This window comes from Hipposideros armiger, unplaced genomic scaffold, assembly GCF_001890085.2.
Source record: "Hipposideros armiger isolate ML-2016 unplaced genomic scaffold, ASM189008v1 scaffold_12, whole genome shotgun sequence".
NCBI lineage: Eukaryota > Metazoa > Chordata > Mammalia > Chiroptera > Hipposideridae > Hipposideros > Hipposideros armiger.
In genome coordinates this window covers 6,209,992-6,236,093 of record NW_017731362.1, presented here as the reverse complement: position 1 = coordinate 6,236,093, position 26,102 = coordinate 6,209,992, and the positions used below count along the sequence as shown (strand labels likewise).

The 26,102-nt window shown below is 35.1% G+C and overlaps 1 protein-coding gene across 1 annotated transcript in view; it reads right to left on the bottom strand.

Moving 5' to 3' along the window:
- The window catches only part of UNC13C (unc-13 homolog C), a 565,880-nt gene that overhangs the window by 158,782 nt on the left and 380,996 nt on the right, over window positions 1-26,102 (bottom strand). The window contains exon 19 of the mRNA XM_019664136.1: window positions 15,008-15,093. Coding sequence (XP_019519681.1) covers window positions 15,008-15,093 — 86 coding nt within the window. The remainder of the gene's footprint in view (window positions 1-15,007; window positions 15,094-26,102) is intronic.

Genomic DNA, 26,102 nt, shown 5'->3' with positions numbered 1-26,102 from the left:
GCAGGATGGCTCAGCTAAAAAAAAAAAAAAAAAAAAAAAAAAAAAAAAAAAAAAAAAAAGTCATAGATATTTGTATTCTTTGGTCCCATCTGTATATCTGCTTGCATTGCTGCACTTGTGATTGATTTGATTTGATATAATGAGATTAAATTTACAAGTTCCACAATTAAAGTCAAGTAGTTTAGATAATGTTCATATACTCATAAATCATTTTGCCTTCTTTAATACCTACCAGGTGCAGCAAGACAACAACTAACATTTAAGGCTATTTTTAAATATTTTTTATTTCCTGTTCATATTGTTTTTCTAAATGAATTTTAGCAATTAACTTTCAATTTGTTATTTTTCTAAACTTTTTCTTCCCCAAAAAGTGCTAATAAGAAAGAAAAATCTAGCCCAGGTTTTATCACTTCTTTTTTATATTTTCATTTTTTCCTCTATCTCTTCTCAGGTGAGACATAGCTGAAAGCCTATTATCAGGAAAACAATAGAGGAAAAAATGAAGAGCTTAATATATACTTTTTATATAAGTGATAATTTACTATGCTATAATATAGACATATGTATACCCATTCCTTTGTTTTCAGCAAAATGCCAACTTTACTTTCTTAATTGTACTCTTAAGACATTTGTCTCCTGGCAATTATAGATTTGCATATCAAATGCTCAATTTAAATACCTAGCCCAAGAGAGATGTGATAGTTAGCCAGGAATATCATAATTAGTCTTAAGAGAAAAAAAAATATGCTTAAATATAACATCCGCATTATAGATATTTAAAAATAAAGAAGTAGGTACACAAAAACTGGTCCCAAATTATGTCAGCTTCCCAAATATTATTAGGGAAATTATGTATATGCTCTGTTGGCATTGGCAAATTTATAAATATGGAAAAATGTCTGTATATATGAGGTGTGATAAAAAAATATGGTAAATGTTTAAATAAAATTTATTACAGTAAAAGACACATTGCCATTAATCCCCCTCAAAATACTCACCCTCACTTTGAACACACTTATCCCATCATTCTTGCCACTTTCTGAAGCAGTTCTGGAAGTCCTCTTTCATGAGTGTCTTTAGCTGAGCTGTCGTGCCTGCTTTGATGTCCTGAATCAACTCAAAACGTTTACCTTTCAGGGTCATTTTGACTTTGGGGAAGAGCCAGAAGTCACACAGTGCCAGATCTGGTGAATAAGGTGGATGAGGACAAGCTGTAATGTTTTTATTTGACAGGAATTGCTATACCAGAAGCGATGTGTGACATGGAGCCTTTCCATTATGATGACAAAATATGGTGAATGCTGGTGCTGAGTGCCATCCAACAGAAAGGCAGGATTTTCAAACAGGAAGTGGTGCGTCAAATCTTAGGAATAGTGTATGACAAGTTTCAACTTGTTCAGTGCGGTCAGTTGGATGTTAGCTATGGTTGAGAGAAAGTGTGTTTTAAAGTGTGCCGTAAATCATCCTCCATCATTTCAATGCTCTGTGTCACACATCGCTACTGGTATACGATTTCTGACAAATAAAATCATTACAGTGTGTCCTCATCCACATTATTCACCAGATCTGGCACCTTGCGACTTACGACTGTTCCCCAAAGTCAAAATGATTCAGGACATCAAGGCAGCCATGACAGCACAACTAAAGACACTCATGAAAGAGGACTTCCAGAACTGCTTCAGAAAGTGGCAAGAACCAAGTGTGTTTGAAGTGAGGGGGGTATTTTGAGGGGCATTAATGGTAATGTGTCTTTTACTGTAATAATTTTTTTTATTTAAACATTCGCTGTATTGTTTGATCACACCTCATATTTTGTGGGATTTAAGGCGTATTGCATAGTGTACTTTTAAATGTTTCAAAGATTATTGTTTGACTACCTACCATGTTCTAGGAGTGAAGAGTCAACCCTAAATGAGATTAGAAAGCTTCTGACCCCACTAAGCTTTTTAAGAGCAGTGTTTTTAAACTGCTGGCCCTAACTCATCAGCGGATCATGAAATCAATTTAGAGGATTATAATCAGAGTTTAAATATATATGTGATTGAAAAAATAGGATACAGATCAAAGTTTCAGAATTTATCACTTCTATCCTTGTCAAGAATCCATGTTTCATAATGTTTTGTTTTGATTTTGTGCCTTTCTGTGTGTGTGTGTATATTGTGTCATTATAAAAATGTACTTTTTCCTTTGGAAGAGCAAGTGTAAATGCCCTGCGGTGAAAAAAAATTTGGCCAAGTTGAGAAACAAGCATGAGGGCAGTGTGGCTAGGGATGAGGGAGAGGGAAAGGGAATGAGATGAAGTTGAAGGTAGTCCCCAGGCTACATAGTGCCATATAAGCCATGGTTTAAAACAAAACAGAACAGGATTTTGTTCTATTGAAATGGAAATATTTAGGAAGCTTTTATAAGCCAAAAGAATGTCTTGATCTAATTTAAATTTGTGCAGGTCAGTCTGGATGCTATGAGCACAATGGATTAGAGGAAAGCAACAGTAGACATGTACAAACTATTTGGAGGGCTACCACAGCAAAGAGGACTATTGCTAGAACTAATCCGAGGTAGTGAAGATGGAGAAAGCTACAGATCCAGATATGTTTTCAAAGTAGAAAAGGTAGCATTTATTTGTAGATTTGCATGTGTTGTGTATCTGGGGATGGTGGTAGAGTACGAGAAATAAAGGGATCAGAAATAATGTCTAAACACTGTACAAATGCTAGCATCTTTTTCTGAAATAGGAAAGGCAAGGTAGCAATAGGGTTTGGTTGGGGGGCGTTAATTCTAGAGGTTCATTTTTAACATGTATATCTGTAACATGTACTTTTCGTCCATAGCACTGATTACATATTATAATTATGCATTTATTTGTGTAACTATTTGCTTATTATAGAGTAAGAAGTTCCTTGAGACAGTGGTCATGCCTGTTTTGTTAATTTTGTGTGCTGCATTGAGTCTTGCATACCTGGCAAAGAGCAAGCATTCAGGAAACATCTATTGAACAAATGATGTATAAGTGTTGGTATTAATGAATACATGAATGAATATCAGTGACTGACTTTCTTTTTGTGATTACCTTTTTCAAAGAAATCAAGTTTTAACAGAAGAAAATTTCTACTCCCACAATGGTGAGCCGAGAACAATGAGGTGTCTATACAGAGCCATGAAGCTAGGCTCATTCACTATTAATCACGTGTGTCTACACACCAACCTTCTAGAGCAGTGGTTCTCAAACTTTAGCACAAATTAGATTCATTGGAAGGTCATATTAATACAGGGATTGCGGAACTCCATTCTCATATTTTCTGATTCAGTAAGTTGGGGGTGGGGCCAGAGAATTTGCATCTATAACCTTCCAGGTGATGTTGGTCCAAGAAAACCAGTTCTCTAGGAACCAAAAGTTCTTAACCTGGGGTTCATGGATCCCTGGAAGAAGTCTACAAATGGGCAGGGTATTTACATACACATCCCTGGTAGGGTATATGCAATTTTTTTATGTATATGCTATGTGCATGTTTCTGGTAATAGAGCTTGCATATTTCATCAGATTCTCAAAGAAGGCCTTCAAAATTTAATTAATGTTAAGAGTGGTGGTACTCAATTATGGATACATAATAGAATTCCCCAAGACTTGGCTCTTCCATTCAACTGCTGTGTGATTTTGGGCAACATACTTAACCTCTTTGTGCCTCAATTTTTTCAACTGTACAATGGGGATAATAGTGGTACCTACCTCATAGGCTTGTTATGAGGCTCAAATAAGTTATTATTTGCATATCATTTAGAGCAGTACCTAATAAGTGCTAACTAGGTGGCAGCTAAATAATATTAAAAGCTTGGTGTTAACCCTGGTGAGTCCAATGCACAACCAGGGTTGAAAACCACTGCTCTGCAATGAAGAGAGAGCAAGAGATAGATGAATATTTTTCTTGAGTGTTGGGTTAATTTCCTCTCAGTGAATGAAATTCCCTTCCCAGAGGAGCTAAGGCGGAAACTAGAAAGGGTTAACAAGAGCCCTAGCATTCTGTGAATGAATTTATCTTCATAAAATTTCAAGAGTTGGTTCATGCTAACCTTCTCCCTTGTGGTAGTGGAAGAGACTGAGGGAAAGGAGTGGAAGGAAGAAAATTGGTTTTATCCTTGTGGATTGTTATTTTTGTTTAAAATCAACACAGATGATAAAAGCCTGTCCTAAGAATATGCTAATATAAAGAAATAATCAGAGAGGCAAATACTAACTGTGCTACAGACAGTCTTCAAGATGAAACCAGTGATCTTTGCCTGTTGGGGTCCATGTTCTCTGGTACTACTCATTATAGCCTACTCTGATACACTCATCTCTATCAAAGGAACACAGTGTGTTACTCAGCTCTACATATTTTGATTATTGTACACTCCCTCCCACACTGAATAAGCTGAATTATGTGACCAATAAGATATTGCAGAAGTGATGCAGTGTAGCTCTCAGGCTGGGTCACAGAAGACATCATAGCTTTTGCCCTTTCTCTAGCATTGCTCACTCTTGGAGAAGCTAGGTGCCGCACCATGAGGGCAGGTAAGCAGTGTGTGGAGAGGTCCACCCTGAGAAGAACTGAGGCCTCCCGCCAACAGCCCATAGGGCTGGTGAGTGAGCTACCTGGGAAGCAGAGCCCCCAGCCCTTCAGAATTCCAGCAACTGCAGCTCGGGTCAACCACTTAAATGCCACCTCGCAAGAGACCCCAACCCAGAAACTTGTACCCACAATACTATATATTTATCTATGTTTTCATTCACAAAGTTTGGGGATCATTTGTTACACAGTGATAGATAGCTAATGCACTATAACTAAATCTTATATTTTCTTAGAGACCTGAGTTTCCCTTTTACTACTTTGGTACTATTGCAGGTAATCTGCTCATTTAATTCTTTCCTAACCCTTTTAGTCCACCTAAGATATAAAGAAATGATTAGTTAGTAAAGTGACCATGGTCTGTGAGGGAGAGAGAGAAAGAACCAGTATCCTGCACTGTATTTTCCTGAGGCTTCACATCCAGAGAGAAAAAAAATGTTATGTTTGAGCTGTACTAAGATGAACAGGTAGAAGCCATCTGTGCTCTTGACAACGGGGGTCCTGAATTGAGTCAACAAACAATTTAAATTCTAATACAATCTTAAAGGGAAAATGGTAGAATGCTCAGTGTTTCTTAGGAGCACAGATGGCCATGCTGCCTATCTAAACCCTTGAATTGTCAGTGTCCATTGCTTTTTTTTTTTTTCAAAACCAAATAAATAACAGAATTACATGAGGTACAAGTTGATTTTTTGTTAGAGCCCGAGTTTGGTCAAAGAGAAAATGACTATGCAGACTTTTATGTGCTACATATATACTGGCCATGCAACAATTTAAAATATCTGAATAGGCAATGCTGTATCTCTTGGTTCTAATTAACCAGGTCTCTGGGCTTTTTGAGAAAATCATTTCCATTTACCTGAGATTTTGCCAAAGTTCATCATAAAAACCACTGAACTTCATTTCAGAACGCACATGGGGTGTGTTTGACAAATGGATTTACTTATAGTGCTAGTGAGACCACATCCACAGTTTAAATGAGCCTAGGCCTGTTTTTGCCATGCAATTACTTTTTGAGTTAGAGATTTGGGGACCCAGAGAAAGTAGCTGACCAGTTAATTAGGTCCTACTCTCTGATGCACTCATTTCTATCAAAGGAACAGAATACATTACTCAAGTCAACGTATTTTAATTATCTTTCACTGAAATAGATTATAAGGTGAGTGAGCAGATGGTTAAAGGTGAAGAGGAGTAATAGCATTATTTTTCTTTTCTGTTATTTAGAAGCCAAATATTTTAGTCAGCATGTTCTAGATTAATTACACATACAACTTAATGTCTCTGTCTACTCCAGAAATACAAAACAAATAGTTTCAACTTAATTATGGGGGCTGGGGGAAGGACTTGCCAGATAGCAGGAAACCTTGAAAGGTATTTACTGTAAGTGTGGAAGGGGTTCCTTGTTTCCCATTTAGGTCATTTGAATTAACTCTGATGCTTCCCTTCAGAGTCAAGATGAAAGGAGGCAAGAATCCCCTAAATGCCTGAGAAATAGCAAGTTTACAAAGTGAAAGGCAGTGGGTAGTAAGCTTCATTTTAGTTTCCATTTTATTTCCTTTCAGTTCGTGCTCACTGGCCGTTTCCAGCTCACTAGAGTAAGCAGGATTTCTTTGCAACCCCACACCTCCAATTTTTAATTTTAATGCTTTTTCTACCTTATTTGGATCTCAGGGATTTTGGAAAGGGGTAGCCAAGATATTCCAATTACCTTAGTGTATTCAGTCTTCCGGAAAGCCCTCAGTGCAACCGGAGTTCAAGAGGATGATATAGAAGGCGTGGGAGGAAGTAGGTAGGAAAAAGCAGAGCATGCAAAGGAAGACGGGGCCAGAATTTATCTGTCTACCTCAATCTTGCCCTGGTTTTCAAGATTTACACTCACTGATCTCTATTTCCCCTAGAAATGCCATGGGGGGTTCCACAGAATGTGTTTACACTCCTGATTATGTAGCCTGACAGCTGATTTTTATTAAGCAGCCTGTGAAATCAGTTTGATGGCTAAAATTTGGCTCTATCGCACAAAAGCAGAGTTTCACTGTAAGTTTTGTGTGCTGTACTTGCTAACGTACAAGTAAAAAGATGGTTACATATTCAAAAGCTTTTGGCTCAGGACTGGATCATGAAGGCTTATCTGATGAAAAGCATCTTGATGAACTGAAGCTTTACTATGCTGTAGTCCAAATATCAATATGGACAATTGAACGATGAATAATGAACTTTCATGTAGAATGTACTGAAAACATAGTTTTAACAATGTGCAATCCCAGGCTTGCATCCAGATAAAAATCATTACGAATTATACAGTTAACCTACATGTGTGCACTCACATACACATTGTGCAGTGCACCTTGGATTTTCATTCCACGATTATTTATTGAACAACTACATAGGCCAGGCCATGTTAAGAACTGAACATGGTCAACATGGCCTATTGCAAAGAGCTCATGTCATATATAATTGAGAATGCCACTAGTGAGACCATCCATCCTGCTTAAAAACAATAAAAACTTTTACTCCATAAAATATATATGAAACATGCTGAACAGTTAAATATGAAAAATAGTGTTATGCAAGATTTTACCAAAATCCCCAGTTAAAGTCACTGATAAGGTCAATGAAACTAAAAAATGGCAAAGCTAGCTATTCACCTTCTACAACATTTGGCAGCACTATGGTAAGAAAAAGCATTAAGTATTTCAAAATGCATTGAGTTTTGTTCTATTCAAAATAATAAATATAAAGAAAGATGTAAATATTAGAGGGAATTTACATGCTCTTATTGGAATTTGACTCCAAGACAAAAAAAAGGAAAATGACTTGACATAAATTCAGTACACGTTTCAACTTTTCTTTTGAGTAGGAGGTTAAACAAAATAAGCAACTTTTCCATTCTTTGTAATGGGAGTTCATTTCCTCTAAGTACTCAACAGACGTTTCTAAACCTAAGAGTTGTATGCCTGCTTGACTGAGTCATCAATGTCTTCCTTGTCACTCTTCTCCCATTAAGTTTTGTGCTAATGAACTTGGCCCAGTCGATTCCCTTCCTCCCTTCATTTCCTTGAGAATTATTATTTAGTTTTCTTCTTTTTTTTAATCATTATTTTAATTCTTTTTCTCTTCTTTTTTCTTATACATTTTTAACAAAATTAATTAATTTAACAATTAATTTGCCCCTTTAACTTATTTTCCTTCCATGATTTTCTTCCTTTCCTGGTTTGTTCTTACATGATTAATGCATCCATACCAGCTCATCCATTTTAACTTTAGTTTAAGGGACATATTTCTGACATACTTAAATGTCTAAAAACTCATTGTCTATTTCAAACAACAATGGAAGAAGATAGTATGCTGATTATACATTGTCTAGATTAGTAGTTCTCAAACTTTACCATGCATTAGAATCACCGTCACTTTAAAGAAAACATTAGCCAGCCGAGTGGCTCAGTTGGTTAAGAGCTCGCTCAAGTGTGTGAGCTCTGAGCAACAGTGGTTTGATTCCCGGCCTGAGCTGAGCTGCCGCTGAATTGCCAACAGGTGGCAGGATGGCTCAGCTAAAAAAAAAAAAAAAAAAACCACAAAACAAAATAAACAAACAAACAAAGGCAGATTAGTGGGCCCTAATTTAAATAGGTAGTTTTGGGGTGGGACCCAAGAGTTTGCATTCTAACATCTTCCCAAGTGATACTAATGCTGCTGGTCTGGGAACCACACTTTGAGAAACACTGGCCTAGTGAATTAAGAAAATTTAAGATGTACCAGTAAATACACTTTGTCTTGCCTTTATTTGGGGAGAGTGGGGGAAAATGTAACACATAATTTCTCAAATAAACAGGCTCGTCTAAATTGATATATATATCCAGAAATCATATTTCAGTTCATGGGTTGATTCATGTGAACTGCTACTGAAAATTTAAATAAATACAACTGTTTTCTTTGTTGTTTGTTTTTGTTTTTTTGCAGTAATGAGCACTGAAAATTAGTAACCATTGGTTTTGTTTTTGTTTTCATTTTGTTGTCCATTGATCTAGACTTAGAATTCTGTGTGAAGATAAGTTAATATAAATTAGTGGAATGTTGCAGAAAAACAGGTGGAGACTGGTGAACAGAGTACGACAGGAAGAGGTATTTCACAGCTTCCCATGGAAGCATAGCTTGTACTTCATTGTAAACCTACCATCTTCTGTTACAGGAATGCGTGAGCGCGCGTGCATACACACACACACACACACACACACACACACACACACACACACACTCACACTCACACACACACACTCACACTCACACACACACACACACACACTCACACACACACAGTTTCTGTGGGTAAATGAAAGGTATTTAGGGTTTCTTTTTCACATTTATAATTATTATTAAACACTTCCTAGAATGGCTACAACCACAACATGTGGTAAAAATAATTGTTGGGACTACATACTTAGAAAAATTTTCTCCTTTGCTGTGTGAGTGATTGTATCAGGTTTGTGTCATTCTGTTGAATTAGAGTTTAGGAATGGAACATATTTCTGTGCTTTTGCCTATCTGCAGATATAGGCTTATATTCACGCAAGCATTTATTGGTTTATACTATTTTCTATTAAGTGTCAGAGAAAGGGGAGAGAGTAGGAGATTCATACAAAGATGAATAAGAGCTTAAGGTATGGTGAGTGATATATTTGTGAAGTGTGACACAAGGAATAATGTTATAATAGGAAGTATTATGGGAGAATAGGAAAGATGTACTTATTTCTTTCCAAGAATCTCAGAAAGAAGCTTAACAGAGGTAACATTTGAATTGGACTTCGAAGAATCTATGAGTCTTTGCTAGGAATGGCAAGTAGAGAAAAGCTTGGGTAGAGTTTGGGGGGAGCATAATAATGCACAATACCTTAGGCAGAAACTTATATAAGGATTTCAGGGAAATTTTAAATAGTTGGCTGTATCTACAGCATATAGTACGTGTATGAGAAAACTATTGAGCATTAGGACTTAAAATCAAGTACAGAAAGGAGAGTAGGGTACTGCTCCAGTCTATACTAAGAAATTCGAATTTTATCCAGTGGTCAGGGAGGCATCTACAAAGAAAGAACCATATCATTGAAGGTAGAAGCCGGAAAGATGGTGCATATGAAGAAGGAGAGCGGTCAGAAGCAGAGAAAAGAAAATGATGGCGATTTTCAGATATAGAGCTTATAGTATAGTTTTGCTAATTAGATGCTGAGGAGAGAAAGAATTTTAAGCTCAGGCCATTGGATTATGATGCTTTTTTTTATAATATCAGGAATGTGGACATGCCCTAAAGTAGTGTTTATCTTTGTGGTATTCTGGTTGTCACTGCCGAAGTACCTAAATCTTAGCAAATAGCATTCAAAACCGGAAACTGACTTATTAGTCATATGAAATATAGGATAGAATTTTCTTCAGGCATAAGACATGATCCATTAAGAGGTAATATTTTCATATACAAGTATTGTGTTATTTCTTTGAGTCATTCAACAGTTGTCTGTTTCTGGACAAGAGTAATATTGATGATTCTCAAAAAGATGGGAGAAAGTCACCTGCCATCGCTCCTTGGTCAAGAAACACCAATATCCCTGTTACTCATGGGAGTTTCTGTGCCTGTGAGGTATGGTGGAACAGGGAAAAATACCAAACAGGTTAAGAACCACTACTGTAAGAAAAGGAGGCTAGAGAGATCCTTTATAAAGTACTATCAATCTCTGCCCTATCCACAGTCTTTGCAGTGTACAAGGGCATAACTTCAATTCTAATAAAGTTAAGGTAGATTGAAAGTAGGAAAGGGGAGAAGAATGAAATCAGTTTTTTTCCAGGGAAGTTTTATTAATTGTAGAAATTAGTCAGAAGCCAATCTTTTCTACCAAAAGAAAAAAAAAAGAGAATTAAGATAAACTGATAACCAAGTGACTTGTGAGGGTAGACTTGAGAATCAGTGGAAAATTGCTGACAGGTAGGCCACAAAGTTGAAAAGTGTGAAATAATAGTTTGAGGTAGACAAAGTATGAGGTATACCAGAAAGATGTTAAGTATGAGAATACTCTAAGTCAGCTAGAGAAATTTATGGGGCAAAAAGTCAGTTCTTTTGGCACAGCCAAGGCAGTCAGCAAGATCAGGAGAGATGCGACTGTGTCTTTGTACCTCATTGTCTTGGTGGCTACAAGGTCAAAGGCAATGTTCTAAAATACACAGAGTGCCCTGAGACTTGTATTTGGGTGAAGGGAAACAGAAAGAGATCATACTTCTTTGAGAGAAGGCCCTAAAAATAAATGTGAGGAGAGTAAAGAACTTTCTGGAGGTATTTGATAGGCAAACATCCAAATTCCTAAGTGAAGAGAAGGTAGAGCATGAAAACTTTTTTGAGGGCAAAGTTAATGGCAACAGTTGTACTTATTAGGGTGATGAGATGATGAAAAACTACAAAGGACGTCTAAGAATCTTCACCAATTGGTGAGGTCCAACATTATAACTAAGCAGCAGACAATAGATCAGTGATAAAAATAAAGTCCAGAACTAATAAGTTACTTTAATAATGATGTTAAAGCCTTGCTACTACTAAGTGTGTGATACACCCACCAGTCACCTGGGCATCATTTCAGATTTTGTTAGAAATGAATACAATCAGTGCCCCCTCCCCCCCAAGGTCTACTCAAATCACAACCAAACAAGATAGCTGGGTGACTAGTGTGCACACTGAAGTTTGAGGAGCATTGATCTCCTTCATTAGGGATTAGGAAAACTTCACTAATGCCACATGAAGACGACCGTGTTTTGCATATTAATTAATACCATCTCTGCCTAAGTTAATTAAGTAAAGCAATAATTTTTAAGTAACTTATTTTCAGTGACTTTTCATTGTTTATCTATTCAAAGATTTATCTGAGATATTGGCAAATGCACTAGTCGCACCCTTCCCTAATCCTGCCTACCCCTAAATGTGGATGTAATTTCAATATATGACTTAGAGCCCAGCTACAAACCCCAATTTAAAAACCAGTGTTTTAAAGAATCCCAGGCACTCTTTTACAAAATTATTAATTAGAAACCACCTGAATTCTTGTGGACCCGATCCACCATCCAGCTGCTACCCTAGGGCCTAGCAAGGTTTCCTCTGATACAGATTTGAAGACACAGACATGTGTTACACAATCAGTGCCCTGAACAGGACTGTGCTGATTTAAGAATTTCTAGGCAACGAAGTTCTGCAGATACCAAGATGACAAGTACACAACTGCAGTCAACTGGAATTACCGCTTAAACATTTCACTTATAGATATTGAGACATTTTGGTGGTATTATCAATGGTCTCCAAGTTCTTGTTTACTAAATCATAATCCTCTAGATTACCACATGTCTAGTATTTACTGAGCATTTATTATGTGCTAGGAAACTATTCCTCCCCGCCCCCATATACCTCTGTCTCTTTCTTTCTCCTTACAATAACTTTGTAGGGTAGGTATTTTTGTTCCTCATTTGCTAATGTGGAAACTGACCCTTTAGTGAGTTTTAAAAAATTCTCCAAAATCATAGCGAAAAAGTAAATGAAAACTAGCAGAGCCTGAACTCAAACCTAGATCTAAATTATTGCAAAGCTCGTGTTTGTATCTGCCAAGGTAAAGACTACAGAAGTCTTTAGAATAAATTCTTCAGAAAAAAATTCTGCAAAACCAACTCCATTTCACTATAAAATGAAACATTTCATCTGAACCTTTTTTTAAAAAAAAATTTCTACAGTCCCTCAAAATAAGTTGGCTCATATAGATTGAGTAAAGTTGGGGGGAAGTTGTTTTATTTTTTAAATTAGATGATGTCTTCTGTAGCAGCTGATGAGTCCATGAAGTAAAGCAAAGAGCTGCATCAAACACCTCCAAGTCCATCAATTCTAAACTGGCTCATCTCCGCTGACGTGACTTCATCAAAGATTGCTTGCTTACCTGTGGGGCTCCGATACCGTAATCACAGCATGAACCATGTAGCCCAAATTCTATAATAACAACAGCCTTTCTGGGTCAACAGCCTGGAGTCCTACTCCACAGCCAAGTAATTTCATCACCATTTGATAAGGCAAATAGGGAGAGTAAGAACATTAGTATTAATGTGCAAAAAAGCCTGCTAGAGGAATGCTTTTAAGATATGCCCTTGACTCTGTGAGGTACTCTCAGTCTTTATTTTCTCTAATAATTATTATTCATGCCGCATTTAAAAAAGGGTACACTATGTTTACTGAAGCCGCCTGTTAGGCTGAAATGGTGAAAGGGAAGGAGAGAGAGCGAAAGGGTCCACCTGCATCTGCAAACACTCTCCTAGGAGTTTAAACCTTAAATGACCCTACAGGAGACTGTTTTGAAACTCTGACAGAACATTCTTCCCTTTCCTAATAATAATACTGATCCTCTTCCATTGGCATAGTGCTGAAGAGTTTGCAAAGGTCATTTAAGGTGTCATGTGATCCTCACACCAACCTGGAAACTCTTCCTTTTTTTTTTTTTTTATAGAAAACTAAAGTTTGGAGAGGTTATGCGTTAATTTCCCAAGGTTGTGCAACTCTTAAGTGACAAAGTTTTCTGAAATTAGGTTTCCCAAACTCAGATCTCTTGCTGCCTCCCAACTTGTAATCCGACAAATGTTTAGTTTAAAATTGGAAAGTATTCCAGCCTTATCTCCAAGGTTCTCTGTATTGGGTTGTCACATCTGTAATTTGATTCAAATAAACAAGCACATATTGAATTTATATTAAGGTTCAATGAATACAAAGATGACAAATACAAAAGAAGATGCATAAACCATAAACTGCAATCCAAGTTACTCCCTTACTGTAGCCATCATACCTTCCTTAAAATGTGTGTGAATGTATAAATGTAACAAGTATTGCACAGTACATTTTAAGTTGGTAAATTGTATGGTATGTGAACTAAATATCAATAAAGCTGCTACTAAGAAAGCCAAAAAAAAAAATCTTGTTAAGGAGGAGGTTCTTGTCTTCTAAAAAGCTAAGATAATTACAAAATTATTAACCATGGATCTTGGACCTGATTTTTGATGATACAGTCTCAACACTTTGAGATACCGTTATTGAACAAAATTATTAACCTATAATCAATAAGCACCTGATCAAAGTTACAGCTGTTTTCCTTGTAGCAGTCCTAATTTCATTGTGTTTCAAACAAGTATTAAACTTTTGAGCATCACATTTCTAAACATAAATATTGCACTTACACCTCTCAAATTAATGCTTATTTTTACAAGTAAAGGTAACAAAATACCCAATAGTTGCACAAATGTTACTATGTAAGCCCACTTCTAGGCCCTGCTCAGGGGCATTCAGCATCTAGGGGCTGAATACATTACATATTTGTTGAATAAGTGCAAAGACCATTTCCTTTGCACAGACTATAAGTTCATAGAGGATAGGCCCCCTAGGCTGGTTCATGATTCTGTCTCCAATCCTAAACATAATGTGAGCGCTCAAAGAATATTTATAGAATTTTAAAACTGAGAACTCTATTTCCCTTGCCTTAGATTGTATGATTCATATTTATTGAGAGTGAACTTTCTGGTGAAGAGCCTTGCCAGCAGTATCCTGTGCTAGCTCTGGCCAGATTTTAACCTGACTGGCCAGGGATACCATTTCCAAGTCCACGCAGAGAAATACGTGGACCGATACGACTCATCCATCCTCTCAATGTGGTCTGCTTTAGTACATGAACTGCTGTAAAGTCTCCTGCATCTGAGCATTGTCCTACAAGTAAGCTGTTCACTATGATCCTGCCACTTAGACCACCTGATTAAAAATGCCTGCACTTCTTAGGGCTTTTAAATACTTTGAGAAATTTACTTTCTACAGTGTGGAAATAAGTTTGAGAACTAAACTGTTCACAACAATTAGTGTTTTTATGTTGTTGTTGTTTTTTTCTGGTGATAAGGGATTAATATAGAAAATATATAATGAACTCATACAACTTAACACCAAAAAAACAGTCTGATTGAAAAAATGGGCGGAGGATCTGAATAGACATTTCTCAAAAGAGGACATACAGATGGCCAGTAGATACATCAAAAGATGCTCAAGGTCACTAGTCATCAGGGAAATGCAAATCAAAACCACAATGAGATATCACCCCACACCTGTTAGAATGGCCATCATCAATAAATCAACACACAAGTGTTGGCAAGGATGTGGAGAAAAGGGAACCCTCGTGCACTGTTGGTGGGAATGTAAATTGTTGCAGCCACTATGGAAAACAGTATGGAGGCTCCTCAAAAATTTAAAAATAGAACTATCTTATGAAACAATCAATGTTTTAATGCATCAATTCCTTATATTTAGAACCAAGAAAACAAAATAACGATTTAACTAGAATGTGTGTTCTAATAAGGATATTTGTAATTACCTTCTAGTGCATATTTCATATCTTGAGCAAAAAGGGTCCACATAATTTCAGCACTTATTTTTCCCATGTTCAGTTCTTGAGGAAACCTAAAATGAAATACATATGTTAGTGTATCAAAAAGAAGAAAAACAAATTCTTAAATTCTAAAAAACAGATACCTCACTTTAATATACACACAGTAATTATTACTTAGTTCATAAATACTTTTATTTACGTGATTTGTCTTTCTGAACTTCCCGGGTTGGGGGTGGGGTGGGGGGAAAGAAAACTACACACCAGAGTGTGGTGATGAAACTACTGGGTGTCAGGAAAATAGACCCCATTACATTAGTGCCGACATAATGGTTCCTGTAGTTCCCAATGGATGGATGTCTTAGAACATGTTAGTGTCTAAAGAGACACTTCAGTTTTATCATACACTCCATCTTCATATGTCTCAGTATTGTCGGTACATCAGATGAATGCATATATGTATGTATGTATGCACATACATACAAAAGTAATATATATTAATGAACAAAATATATATATTAAAGAACAAAAATAGCACTTACATTCATTTATATTTTTGGATCCAAAACAAGAAAAGAGCAATTCAAACCTGACAGGGAAGTGTTCCCTCAGTAAATTGGACCTCAATATGACCTCAAATAAGAAATGACCACTAACACTACAAAAAAACCCAAAAAAACATTCTAGCCCAACTTTCCACCAAAAGCAAGGCATGTTTCATCAAATATCCCTTACTAACTGCCACCAATTAATTTAAATGTCGATTGATGTTTTAAAACTTAAATGCAGAAAATGTACATGTATCAAATAAACTCAGAACACTTTCTAAGATCAAAAAAATTAACACAACTTGAATATATACAAAATTAGCTTTCAGTATTAAAGTTTCCTCTACTGATACAAAAATAACCTTACACAAATAATTTATTTCAAAAGGTTTTATTTATGAATAGCTATTAACATCATACAATTTACAGCATTTTAATTTTTATGTAATAGATGTGCAGCAACAAAATTATAATTGATATGAAAGTGCTTTAAGCTCATAAAATGAGGAAATTAATTTTCTGAATCAAGAATAAAGAACATATTTATTCATTTTACAGTACCCTGATACAAAAAAAAACCCAAAAAAACATACAAAGGAAAACTAAAGAAAAATATCTCTCATAAAAACAGATGCAAATATCCTCAACAAACAATGGCAAATTCAATCCTGCAATATATAAAAAAGGGCAATACATCATGAACATGAGAAGTTTATCCCAAAAATGCAATGTTGGTTCAATATTTAAAAATGAATTAATGTCATTTACCATATCAAAAGACTAAAGAGAAAGAACTTTACCATCTCAATAGATGCAGAAAAGGTATCTGACAAACCTCAACATTCATTCATATTTTATTTTAAAAATGTGAAAACTGGCAATTAAAAAGAACTTCCTTAACCTTACAAAGAGAATCTCCAAAAATCTTTAGCTAGTATGGTACTTAATGGTCTCATAAGATCAGGATCAAGGCAATGATATTTATTCTCACTATTTCTATTAAATATTGTACTGGAGTTCCTAAAGACTGGGAAAATAAAAGAAAAAGAAATAAGAGCCATATAGACAACAAAGGAAAAAATAAAACTATTTGCAGACAACATGACTGTCTACGTAGGAATCTCCAAAAACTACAAAAAAGCTATTGAATAAATTCAGCAATGTTCCAGATACAAGGCCAAAATACAAATTATTGTATTGCTGTGTACTAGCAATGAATCATTGGAAATTGAAATTAAAATAACAGTATCATTTACAATAGCACCAAAAGTTATGAAATACTTAGGTATAAATCTAAGGATATACATATAAGAATTTATGAAGAAAATTACAAAGTATTAAACAGACATCAAATAAAACCTAAATAAATGGAAAAATATATTCATGGGTTGGTATACTTAATATTGTTAGAATGTCCATTTTTCCCAAATTGATTTATAGATTTAATGCACTCTCAATCAGAATTCCAGCAGAATTTTTTGTAGTAATTGACAAAGTAATTCTAAAATTTACATGCTAAAGCAATATAACTAGAAGAGTGAAAATAATGTTTTAAAAAAGTTGAAAGATTCACATTCTTTGTCTTCAGAGCCACAATGAAACAATAGTAATTAAAACAGTTCCTCTTCAAATACAAGGTCAATTAACTTTTAATTTGATGTGATAGTAATTCAATGGAGAAACGATAGTCCTTTTAACAAATTGTGCTGGAGTGACTGGATATCCATATGCAAAAAAAATAAATAAACCTCGAACCATACTTCACAATGTATAAAAAATTACTAAAAATGGATTACAGACCTAAATACAAAGTCTAAAATTATAAAACTTCTAAAAGAAAGCCCAGTAGAAGATCTTTATGACCTTGCATTAGGTAATGGTTGCTTAGATGTGATGCAAAAAGTGCAAGCCATGAAATAAAATATTGATAAACGGGACTTTATGAAAATTAAAATATGCTCTTCAAGAGATACTGTTGAGAAAATAGAAAATAACCAGCAGACTAAGAGAAAACAATTTGCACAGCAGAAATCTGATCAAAGACTTGTGTCCAGAATACACAAAGTACTCTCGAATCTCAATAAGAAAAAATAAATAAGCAAATGATTTGAATGACACTTCAGCAAAGAAGATAATTAAATAGAAAATAAGCACATAAAAATATGTTCGACATCATTAATCATTAGATACTTTCAAATCAAAATGATAATGTGATACCACCACATGTCTACTAGAACAGCTTAAAAACAAAACGAAACCTGACAAGGCTGACAAGGATGCAAGGATTCTGATGAGGTGGAACTCTGAAACATTGCTACTGAGAGTGTAAAATGTTACAGTCACATTGGAAAGCAGCTTGGCAATTTCTTATAAAGTTAAATATACATTTACTAGCAGTCAACTCCAGGAATTTATCCAAGATAAATTATACCAAAAGCTGTACATGTTGCTTAATTCTTAATCACCAAAACTACAATCAATGTCTTTCAGCTGATGAATGAATAAACTGTAGTAGATTCATAAAATGGAATATATTAAGCAAAAGAAGGAATAAACCACCAATATATGTAACACTATGAAAGAGTATCAGATAAATTATGCTAAGGGAAAGAAGTTGGACTAAAAAACCAACCTACCATATGATTCCATTTATAATACATTATTGAAAAGCCAAACATATAGGGACATAAAACATATCAGTGGTTGGCAGGAGGTTGGGGTTAGGAGAGGGACTGACTATAAAGGAGCATGAAGAAACTTTGGGGGTAATATTCTATATATTAATTTTAGTGATAGTTATTATACATGACTATGTTTTGTATTTCATTAACTTTTTGCTTTTCCTTATTTCCTACCTTCTACTTTTTTTGAGTTTAATATGTTGTTCCTTTTCTACCTTCTTAAGAAAGAGATAATTTTTGGTCTTTTTTTCCTTTCTACCATGTATAAATTTCTTTTAGAAATTTCATTTAGAGGCATCCTAAAAATTAATGTGGCATTTTCATATTTATCCAGTTAAAATATTTCACATTTTTTAATATTGAATTCTTAACTTCCAACTATTTGGGGATTTCCTACGTATCTTTTAATTGCTGTTTCCTGCCTTAATTAAACTAAGGTCAAAGAACATATTCTAAAAAAAGAAAGCCAATCTTTTGAAATTTATTGAGACTTGCTTTATATCTTATATCTTAGCACATAGTTAATTTTGGTAAATTATTTTCCATAGTCTCCTTGAAATTCATTCTGTATATTTTCTTCTGGATTATCTTCATGCTTACTAATTGTCTCTTCAGTTGTGTTTAAACTATGGTTAAACCCATACATTGGGTTATTAACTCCATTTATTGTAGTTTTCAGTCCTAGAATTTCCATTTGATCCTTTCAGTAGTTTTGAGTTCACCGCTGAGTTTTTCCATTTTGTTATTTAATTTCCTAAATATATTAATGATAGTTACTGTAACATCTGTCTCTAAATCTCACTTTATTAATCTGTTATAATGCCTGATTTTTTATTTTGTGTGTGAAAAACGTGCATTTAATTCGTGTGTTTGGATAATGTTAGTATTCTTTCAGAAAGGATTTATCTTCTACTGGGTTGGGAGAGAAATCTTAATTCCATTAGGGACTGAGCTCATTTAAAACAGGCCACTACTATATTCCTACTTACTCACAGGACGTACCCCTTCACAGGCCCAACTGTATGCTTGGGCTGTTCACCAGGGCCCACTACCTTGGTGGGGCCTGGATTCCAATTATTCTCCTGTTCTCGTATTCAGCTTTCTCAGTTTTTCAGCTATCACTTTCTTTCGGGTTTCTCATACTCTCAGACTTTGCCTCTAGGCAAATCAGTCAGTGCTTCTAGGGGAAAGAGTTGGCACATATCTAACATGTTTTTCTAGTAAATACATGCATATATCACAAAGACATAAAGAAAATTCATGGGGATAAAATATAACAGATTTATTCTAACAGTTATGTTGGGGCAAGGAACAAAGGGAATTGGATTCAGGGAGGAGTATGTACACATAAGGCACCAATTTGCAACGTGTTACTGATTTAAAAAAAAAAAAACAACCTAAAAACTTTGTAAATTTATAAGATACAAAATGAGGTAATACAATACAAATGGCTACTAATGCATTTAGCATTTAATAAATACCATTCATTAATAATTATTAATTGAAGGCCTAGCATGTGTTGTGCACTGTGTCAAGGACAGATTACACACTACTAAATAAAACAGACATGGTCCCTGCCTCTCTGAAGCTGATAACCTAGTAGGAATGGCAATAAAAATGAATATACATACATATATATATATATACATAATTTATATAAAAATTTATATAAATTGTGGTTAAGTGCCCTGAAAAAAAGAGTACAGGGTGAAAAGACAGAGATGGTTGTGGGAAACGGTTTTGTTATATCAAGGGTTAAGAGCAACTACTCCTGGTCGCGTCACAGTGGCTGTGACAGCAGCTGGTTTTCAATGGAGAATCCCTCTGTGGCCTCCACCGAAATAGGAAGCAGCAGCGTGAACAAGTTTGGTAACTGGGGATTCAGAATTCTGATATCAGGCACTAGCAGTGCCAGGAAACTTGGTGTATGCTGTAGGTGATTGTGGCTGCGGTGATATCGCACAACATGGGGAACAGGAAAAGGGAGGGTACACAGAAAAGAAACATGCAGGACATCACCTGTAGCTGAGAGGAAAACGAGGAGCCAGCTCAAAGCTGGGGAGAAATGAGCCCCAAATTTACAAGCGGCTATTATTTTCCTATTCAGTTTTTTATCCTTGCATTGATGTTTCTTCAAAAAACATGGGTTCCATATAATTAAAAGGAAACTATTACTCTAGTAAGTGCAAATTACTGAACAAAATAAGGCTAGGAGTGTATGATGTGGAAGAATATACTGGTGGAGTCATTTACAGAAATTAAGAAAGTAAAAGTCCTGTGTGCTTATGAAGGAGGATAAAGATTAACTGGTGGAAGGGACAAGCTGTGCATCTCATTACGGTTGCAATGACTGTAAAAATTAAAAAAAAAAAAGACTCTCACAGTGACTCCTTCTAAAATACTTTTTTCTTTACTCTACAAGCTTCAATCAGGTAACTTCAAAACCAGGAATTAGAAAACAAGCTGTTAGTCTCAGGGTTTTCTCAGTTGCATAAGCAATGGCAAATTTGATTTCATTCTTGAAAAACTGTGATTTAAGGGTTCTCATCAGTGTTATTATATCTTCAAGATGGCAAAACCTAAACCAAAAGCAAGCTACCATTTAAAATAAAAACAACGCACTAGAAAAAACATATAAAGTATATAAAAGGCTATGAGATAATATCATTTAGATGGAAAGAACAGTTATAAATCTTAGGAAAAGATGAATATTAGGAAAAAGACTAATGAGATGAATGGGAAGTTTAGAAAGGAAAAACACAAAAGCCTAATAACGATAGGGAAAAAAATGCTCAGCCTCCCTAGTGTTCAAAGAAATGTTGATTAATATTATCGTGAAACTTTTTACTGAAAAAATTTCAGCCTAGAAAACATTAAAAAAAAATAGGGCTTGCTAGAATCTGATTTCTAAAAGTTATCTAATGACTCTATGTAAGCTTCCAATTCCTTTGCTATTCCAGTACCTGTGCTACTCCCAAGCCCTTCTCTCCCGCACCCGAGCAGTCCCCTCTATGGGCTGCATCATCCTGATGTTATTGAAACCACAGAGTAATAGGGAACTATTAAAAGAACAAGGTAGATCTGCTTGTATTACAATGAAAAGATATCTATCAGGCAGTGTTAAGTGAACAAAGCAAATTGCAGATTAATAGTATGCATAACATGATCCCATATTTTACAAAGAAAATAAAAATAAACATTATTAACTGCATATCTATGCTTACATGTGTGAAAAATATTAGCTAAAAAATACACTCAATTACTGAAAATTTATATAGCTTGGGTGAGAGGAGTCTTAATTTTTTATTTATTTTCTTCATGAAAATGATATATAAACATTAAAACTTTTTTTTTTTACTTCATACAGTCCTATGAAGCTGAATGAGATTATTTTTTTTACTTTTTTTTTTTTAGCTGAGACATTCTGCCACCTGTTGGCAGCTCAGTGGCATCTCAGCTCGGCCAGGACTCGAACCGCTGTTGCTCAGAGCTTGCACTCTTGAGCGAGCTCTTAACCAAATGAGCCACTTGGCCGGCCCAATAAGATTATTTTTGTAACCATAAAAAAAAAAATAATTTGTCTTTTGAAATAAAATCAATGGGAATTTTGCTATATATGTAAGATTTTTAAAAAAAGATGAGATAATATTCATTTATTTCTCACAAAATCCCTATTTGTTATTAGTATTCTCATTTTACAAAAGAGAAACTGGTGGTCAGGATTTGAGCCTTGACCTGTTTCTCCAAAACTCATGAGCTTTCCAATAAAGAAGAAAATATTCTTTTTATATATCTATATCTATATCATCTATATCTATATCTATCTATATCTATGTGTGTGTGTGTGTGTGTGTGTGTATATATATATATATATATATATATATAAATTTTCATACTTAGAAGAGACATAAAGATAACTTTGATTACATTCATTTTGGACTCAGGATATAAGAGATTAAGAAATGTGCCCTAAAACATGAAACAAATCAATGTCAGAATCAGAAACAGAGCTGATGCTTCTTAACCATATTTCTTTTTCATTCTTTATTTAATGACAATAACAAAAATTCCCAAGCATTGAAAAATGTCTTCACAGCTTATTTTTATCTTTTTTGTATTAACCTAATGATTTTACCTTAAAATATTTACAGTTCAAAATATTTGCTTTGTATTATATGCAATGGTTCCTATTTAAATTTAAATCTCAATCTTGACTTCTTGCTAAACTCTACTTCTATGCAGAAGGCGATCTTTGGGATCTGAGCTATTTTCTGACAACTGTTTTAGAAGCTTTGCTTGTAGTGCATTATGATACGCTGGTTTCAAATTTGGTCGTGCTTACTGTTGTTACCTATGGAGATAACCAATATTCTATGCTACAAAAATAGAGCTCAAAGCTATTAATTTGCTTAATAGTTGCACAGGTTCTTCCAAAGTCCATACTTATACTCTTCTATCTCTCTGTGGTATTTTTGGTGCATTTGGAAATACTTCTCTGGCTCTTTGTTTTACATACTTGTATATTCCAGTTTAATAAAAAGCATCACTAATTTAACCCTAAATTTAGACAGCAAACTTAGTCATCAGCTCTGCCACAACCCAGATCCTCTTCTCCTTTCCACTCTCATGTGGACCCTTCCTGTGACAACACCGGGAAATTTGCCTGACCTGCTCTATTCCTACTGTCACATCCCTAATGCGAGTCTTGACCCTCACTTGCCTTGAGAATGGCACTAGCCTGTTAGTTTATCTATTTGCCTCCATCTCTTCCTCTTCCATTACATCCTCGATATTACCACGTAATTTACCTTTTAAAAATACAGGCCATAATATTTCAAGCCACTGCTTTAAGACCACCAACTGTCACACATTCATTAACATAGAAAAGTTGCAACTCATTAATGTGACTTTTCTGGCCAGCGATGATCAGACGCCAACTTTAACTTCTATTTCTACTCTCCAGCACTTTCCATACGGTAGCTACCCAGGTTACTTCTAATTTCTCAACATGTCTGATGTCCCATGTCTTAAGGTCATTTTCCCCTGTCTGTTCTCTCTCCCCGACTATTTTCATTCAATCATAATTACTCTCTTCCTTCAAGTTACAGATCAAGTGTCGGCTCCCTCTAAGTCCTCTGTTGTACTCAAGGCAGAATTAGCAGTGATTAACTAGCAGTGAAGGATAAGGGCAAAGAAAAGCGTACAATAACTACAAACTGGATCATAGCTCGCTTAATATTATGAGTCAGTGATATTATTGGTGCTTTTATACTGTGTAAGTTTCATTATTTTATTACTGACACAAGGTTTAACTTATCTAGAATGACTTTATTGATATTGGTTTTATAATTCAAAACCGATGAAAATGTCATTTTTCTCATTAACTAATTTTGTCTAGCATTAGAAAACAATTTTTCTCCATCTAGCATTTCCTCACTACCAGATAATATGAACAGTCATATTCATTTTTCCTCTCTCTCTCTCTCTCTCTCTCTCTCTCTCTCTCTCTGTCTCTCTCTCTCACTCTCTCATTCTCTCTCTCTCTCTCGCTCTCTCGCTCTCCTCTCTCTCTCTCTCTCTCTCAACATGATTTAAATAATTCCAGGGGCTGGCCGAGTGGCTCAGTTGGTTAAGAGCTCGTGAGCTCTGAGCAACAGTGGTTTGATGCCCGGCCCGAGCTGAGTTGCCGTTGAGCTGCCAACTGGTGGCAGGATGGCTCAGCTAAAAAACAAACAAACAAACAAACAAACAAACAAACAAACAAACAAAAAAACAATTCCAGAAGCCAGGATATAACCCAGAGACAACATCTGCAAAACTAACAGTTTCCAAAACATTTTTTTTTAATCCTACATGCCTAGTAAAAAAAGGGGAGAAAAAATTCACGACTCTGAGCCCAACATAACAGATGAAAGAAGCAAATCAGTACTTGGAGTGAGAGGAGAGACACCTAGTATTTCTCAACAGATTTTATCAAGTCCTGAGTAACTACTGCCTAGATTTTGTTTTCAACGTTTAAAGGGCCACAAAAAATCATATTCCCACAAGAGAGCTTTTTTCACGTCCAAATTTCCTTTGCAGATTTGCAAATACTGATTCTCACCATGGCATCAAATTTTATATTTTTTATCTGTATTATATACCCAGGACCAAATCATGATTCAAAACACAAAGCTGTTTTCTTCCAACACTCTCCACAGTTGAATAGTTCTGCCTTTTCTTTGGGCTGGCTAAGAAGTCTACACCATCTGCATGTTTGCTAGGGTTTATTTTCTGCAAATTTCACACCGCTATGACCATTTCCTCTACAATCCACAGCAGTTTAATGTAGTGGTTGTACCGCAATGCAACCCAAACAACAGAGATTTGATTTCTCCTCTGCTAGTTAACTAACTTACCCAGTGGGGCAGTGAGTAATCTCTTTAAATTCAATGCCCTCTTCTGTCAAACGGGATGATAATAATTGTGCAATTTGGGACTATTTCTAGGGCTGATTTTACATGTAAATACTTTGTATAGCTACTGGCATGTGGTGAGCACTCAATAAATGTTTGCTGATGACAATAATAAAATTCAAACTATTACTGAGACATACGGGAAAATATTATTTAGATTCCATTGATTTCTAACGTGAAAAAATGATCACAGAAACTGAATGGAAATTTACATTTGTATTTGCCAGTTTTTAATCTTCAGAAAAAAAAATAAGTTGCTAATAAAATTAATAGCAATAAACTTAATTGCAAAGGGAAATTTTTATGTACTCACAGGAGTAAACTGGTTTCACAAACTTCAGAAATCTCCAGCTACACACGAACAATTTATATGCTAATTGCAAATGAATTCCAAACTATGGTACCAGCAGGACTGAAAGCGGTCTCAACTTTCCACCACTGTTTTCTAACTCATAGAAATGAATTACTATACATACTTAAATGTTAAAACAAATAGATATACAATATGTACTTTAATTGTTCATATTTCATTATTCATATTTTAAAAATAAAATTGACCCTCATACTGGTCTGAACTTGTGAGGTTTTGCTACACGCAAATTAAATTCTCTAATGTATAGCGCCACCTCTTCATTTTCAATGCAGTTGTTACTTAGTCTATCATTTATAAAAGGAGGTTTAACGAAATAAATCATCCTCTCCAACATTATTTGAATGTCTTGTTTTTAACTGGCAGCAATTAATACAAAGCATAAATGTTTGAAAGCTTGAATCCTATGAGACACAATAATTTAATAACCCAACCTATAGTATTGCAAATCTCTTAGTACAATAAAGAAAACAATCTACTGTCAAAATTCGACAATACTGACTCATTAGTCACAACAGATGAAATCAGAATCCATTAAATGTGAAGTATTATTTTGATATGCAAAGCAATAGTTCTGTTACTGTGTGTCGTGTATGCAACTGGGGCTTCATGTCATAGCCAGAATTCAAAAGACATTTAATTTGCTGTGCTTGTCACATTTAAAAAAAAAATCATCTTTTGTTACTACATTCTCCATTTAAGAATACTTGACATGCATTAGTAGTGCAATCAACTACGAATACCATGAAGAGACAGAACAGCCAAGAAAAATAAACTTTAAGTAGGAGTCTACTAGTAAGTAATAAACTAGCCTTATGTTAAATACAGTTAAAGCTGTATTAAAGGGGAGCTAAAACATATCATAGTACTGCAGTTAAGGGTGAAAGTCAATTAAGCATTTGGAGTGTGAACTCATCTAACTGAACATTTCCAGTGGTGATAATTTTTCCTTTTGTACTCAAGTTCTCCTGTACCAAAAATAGGTGGATCACCAATGCCATTTAAATCCAATCATATGTTATTCTTTCA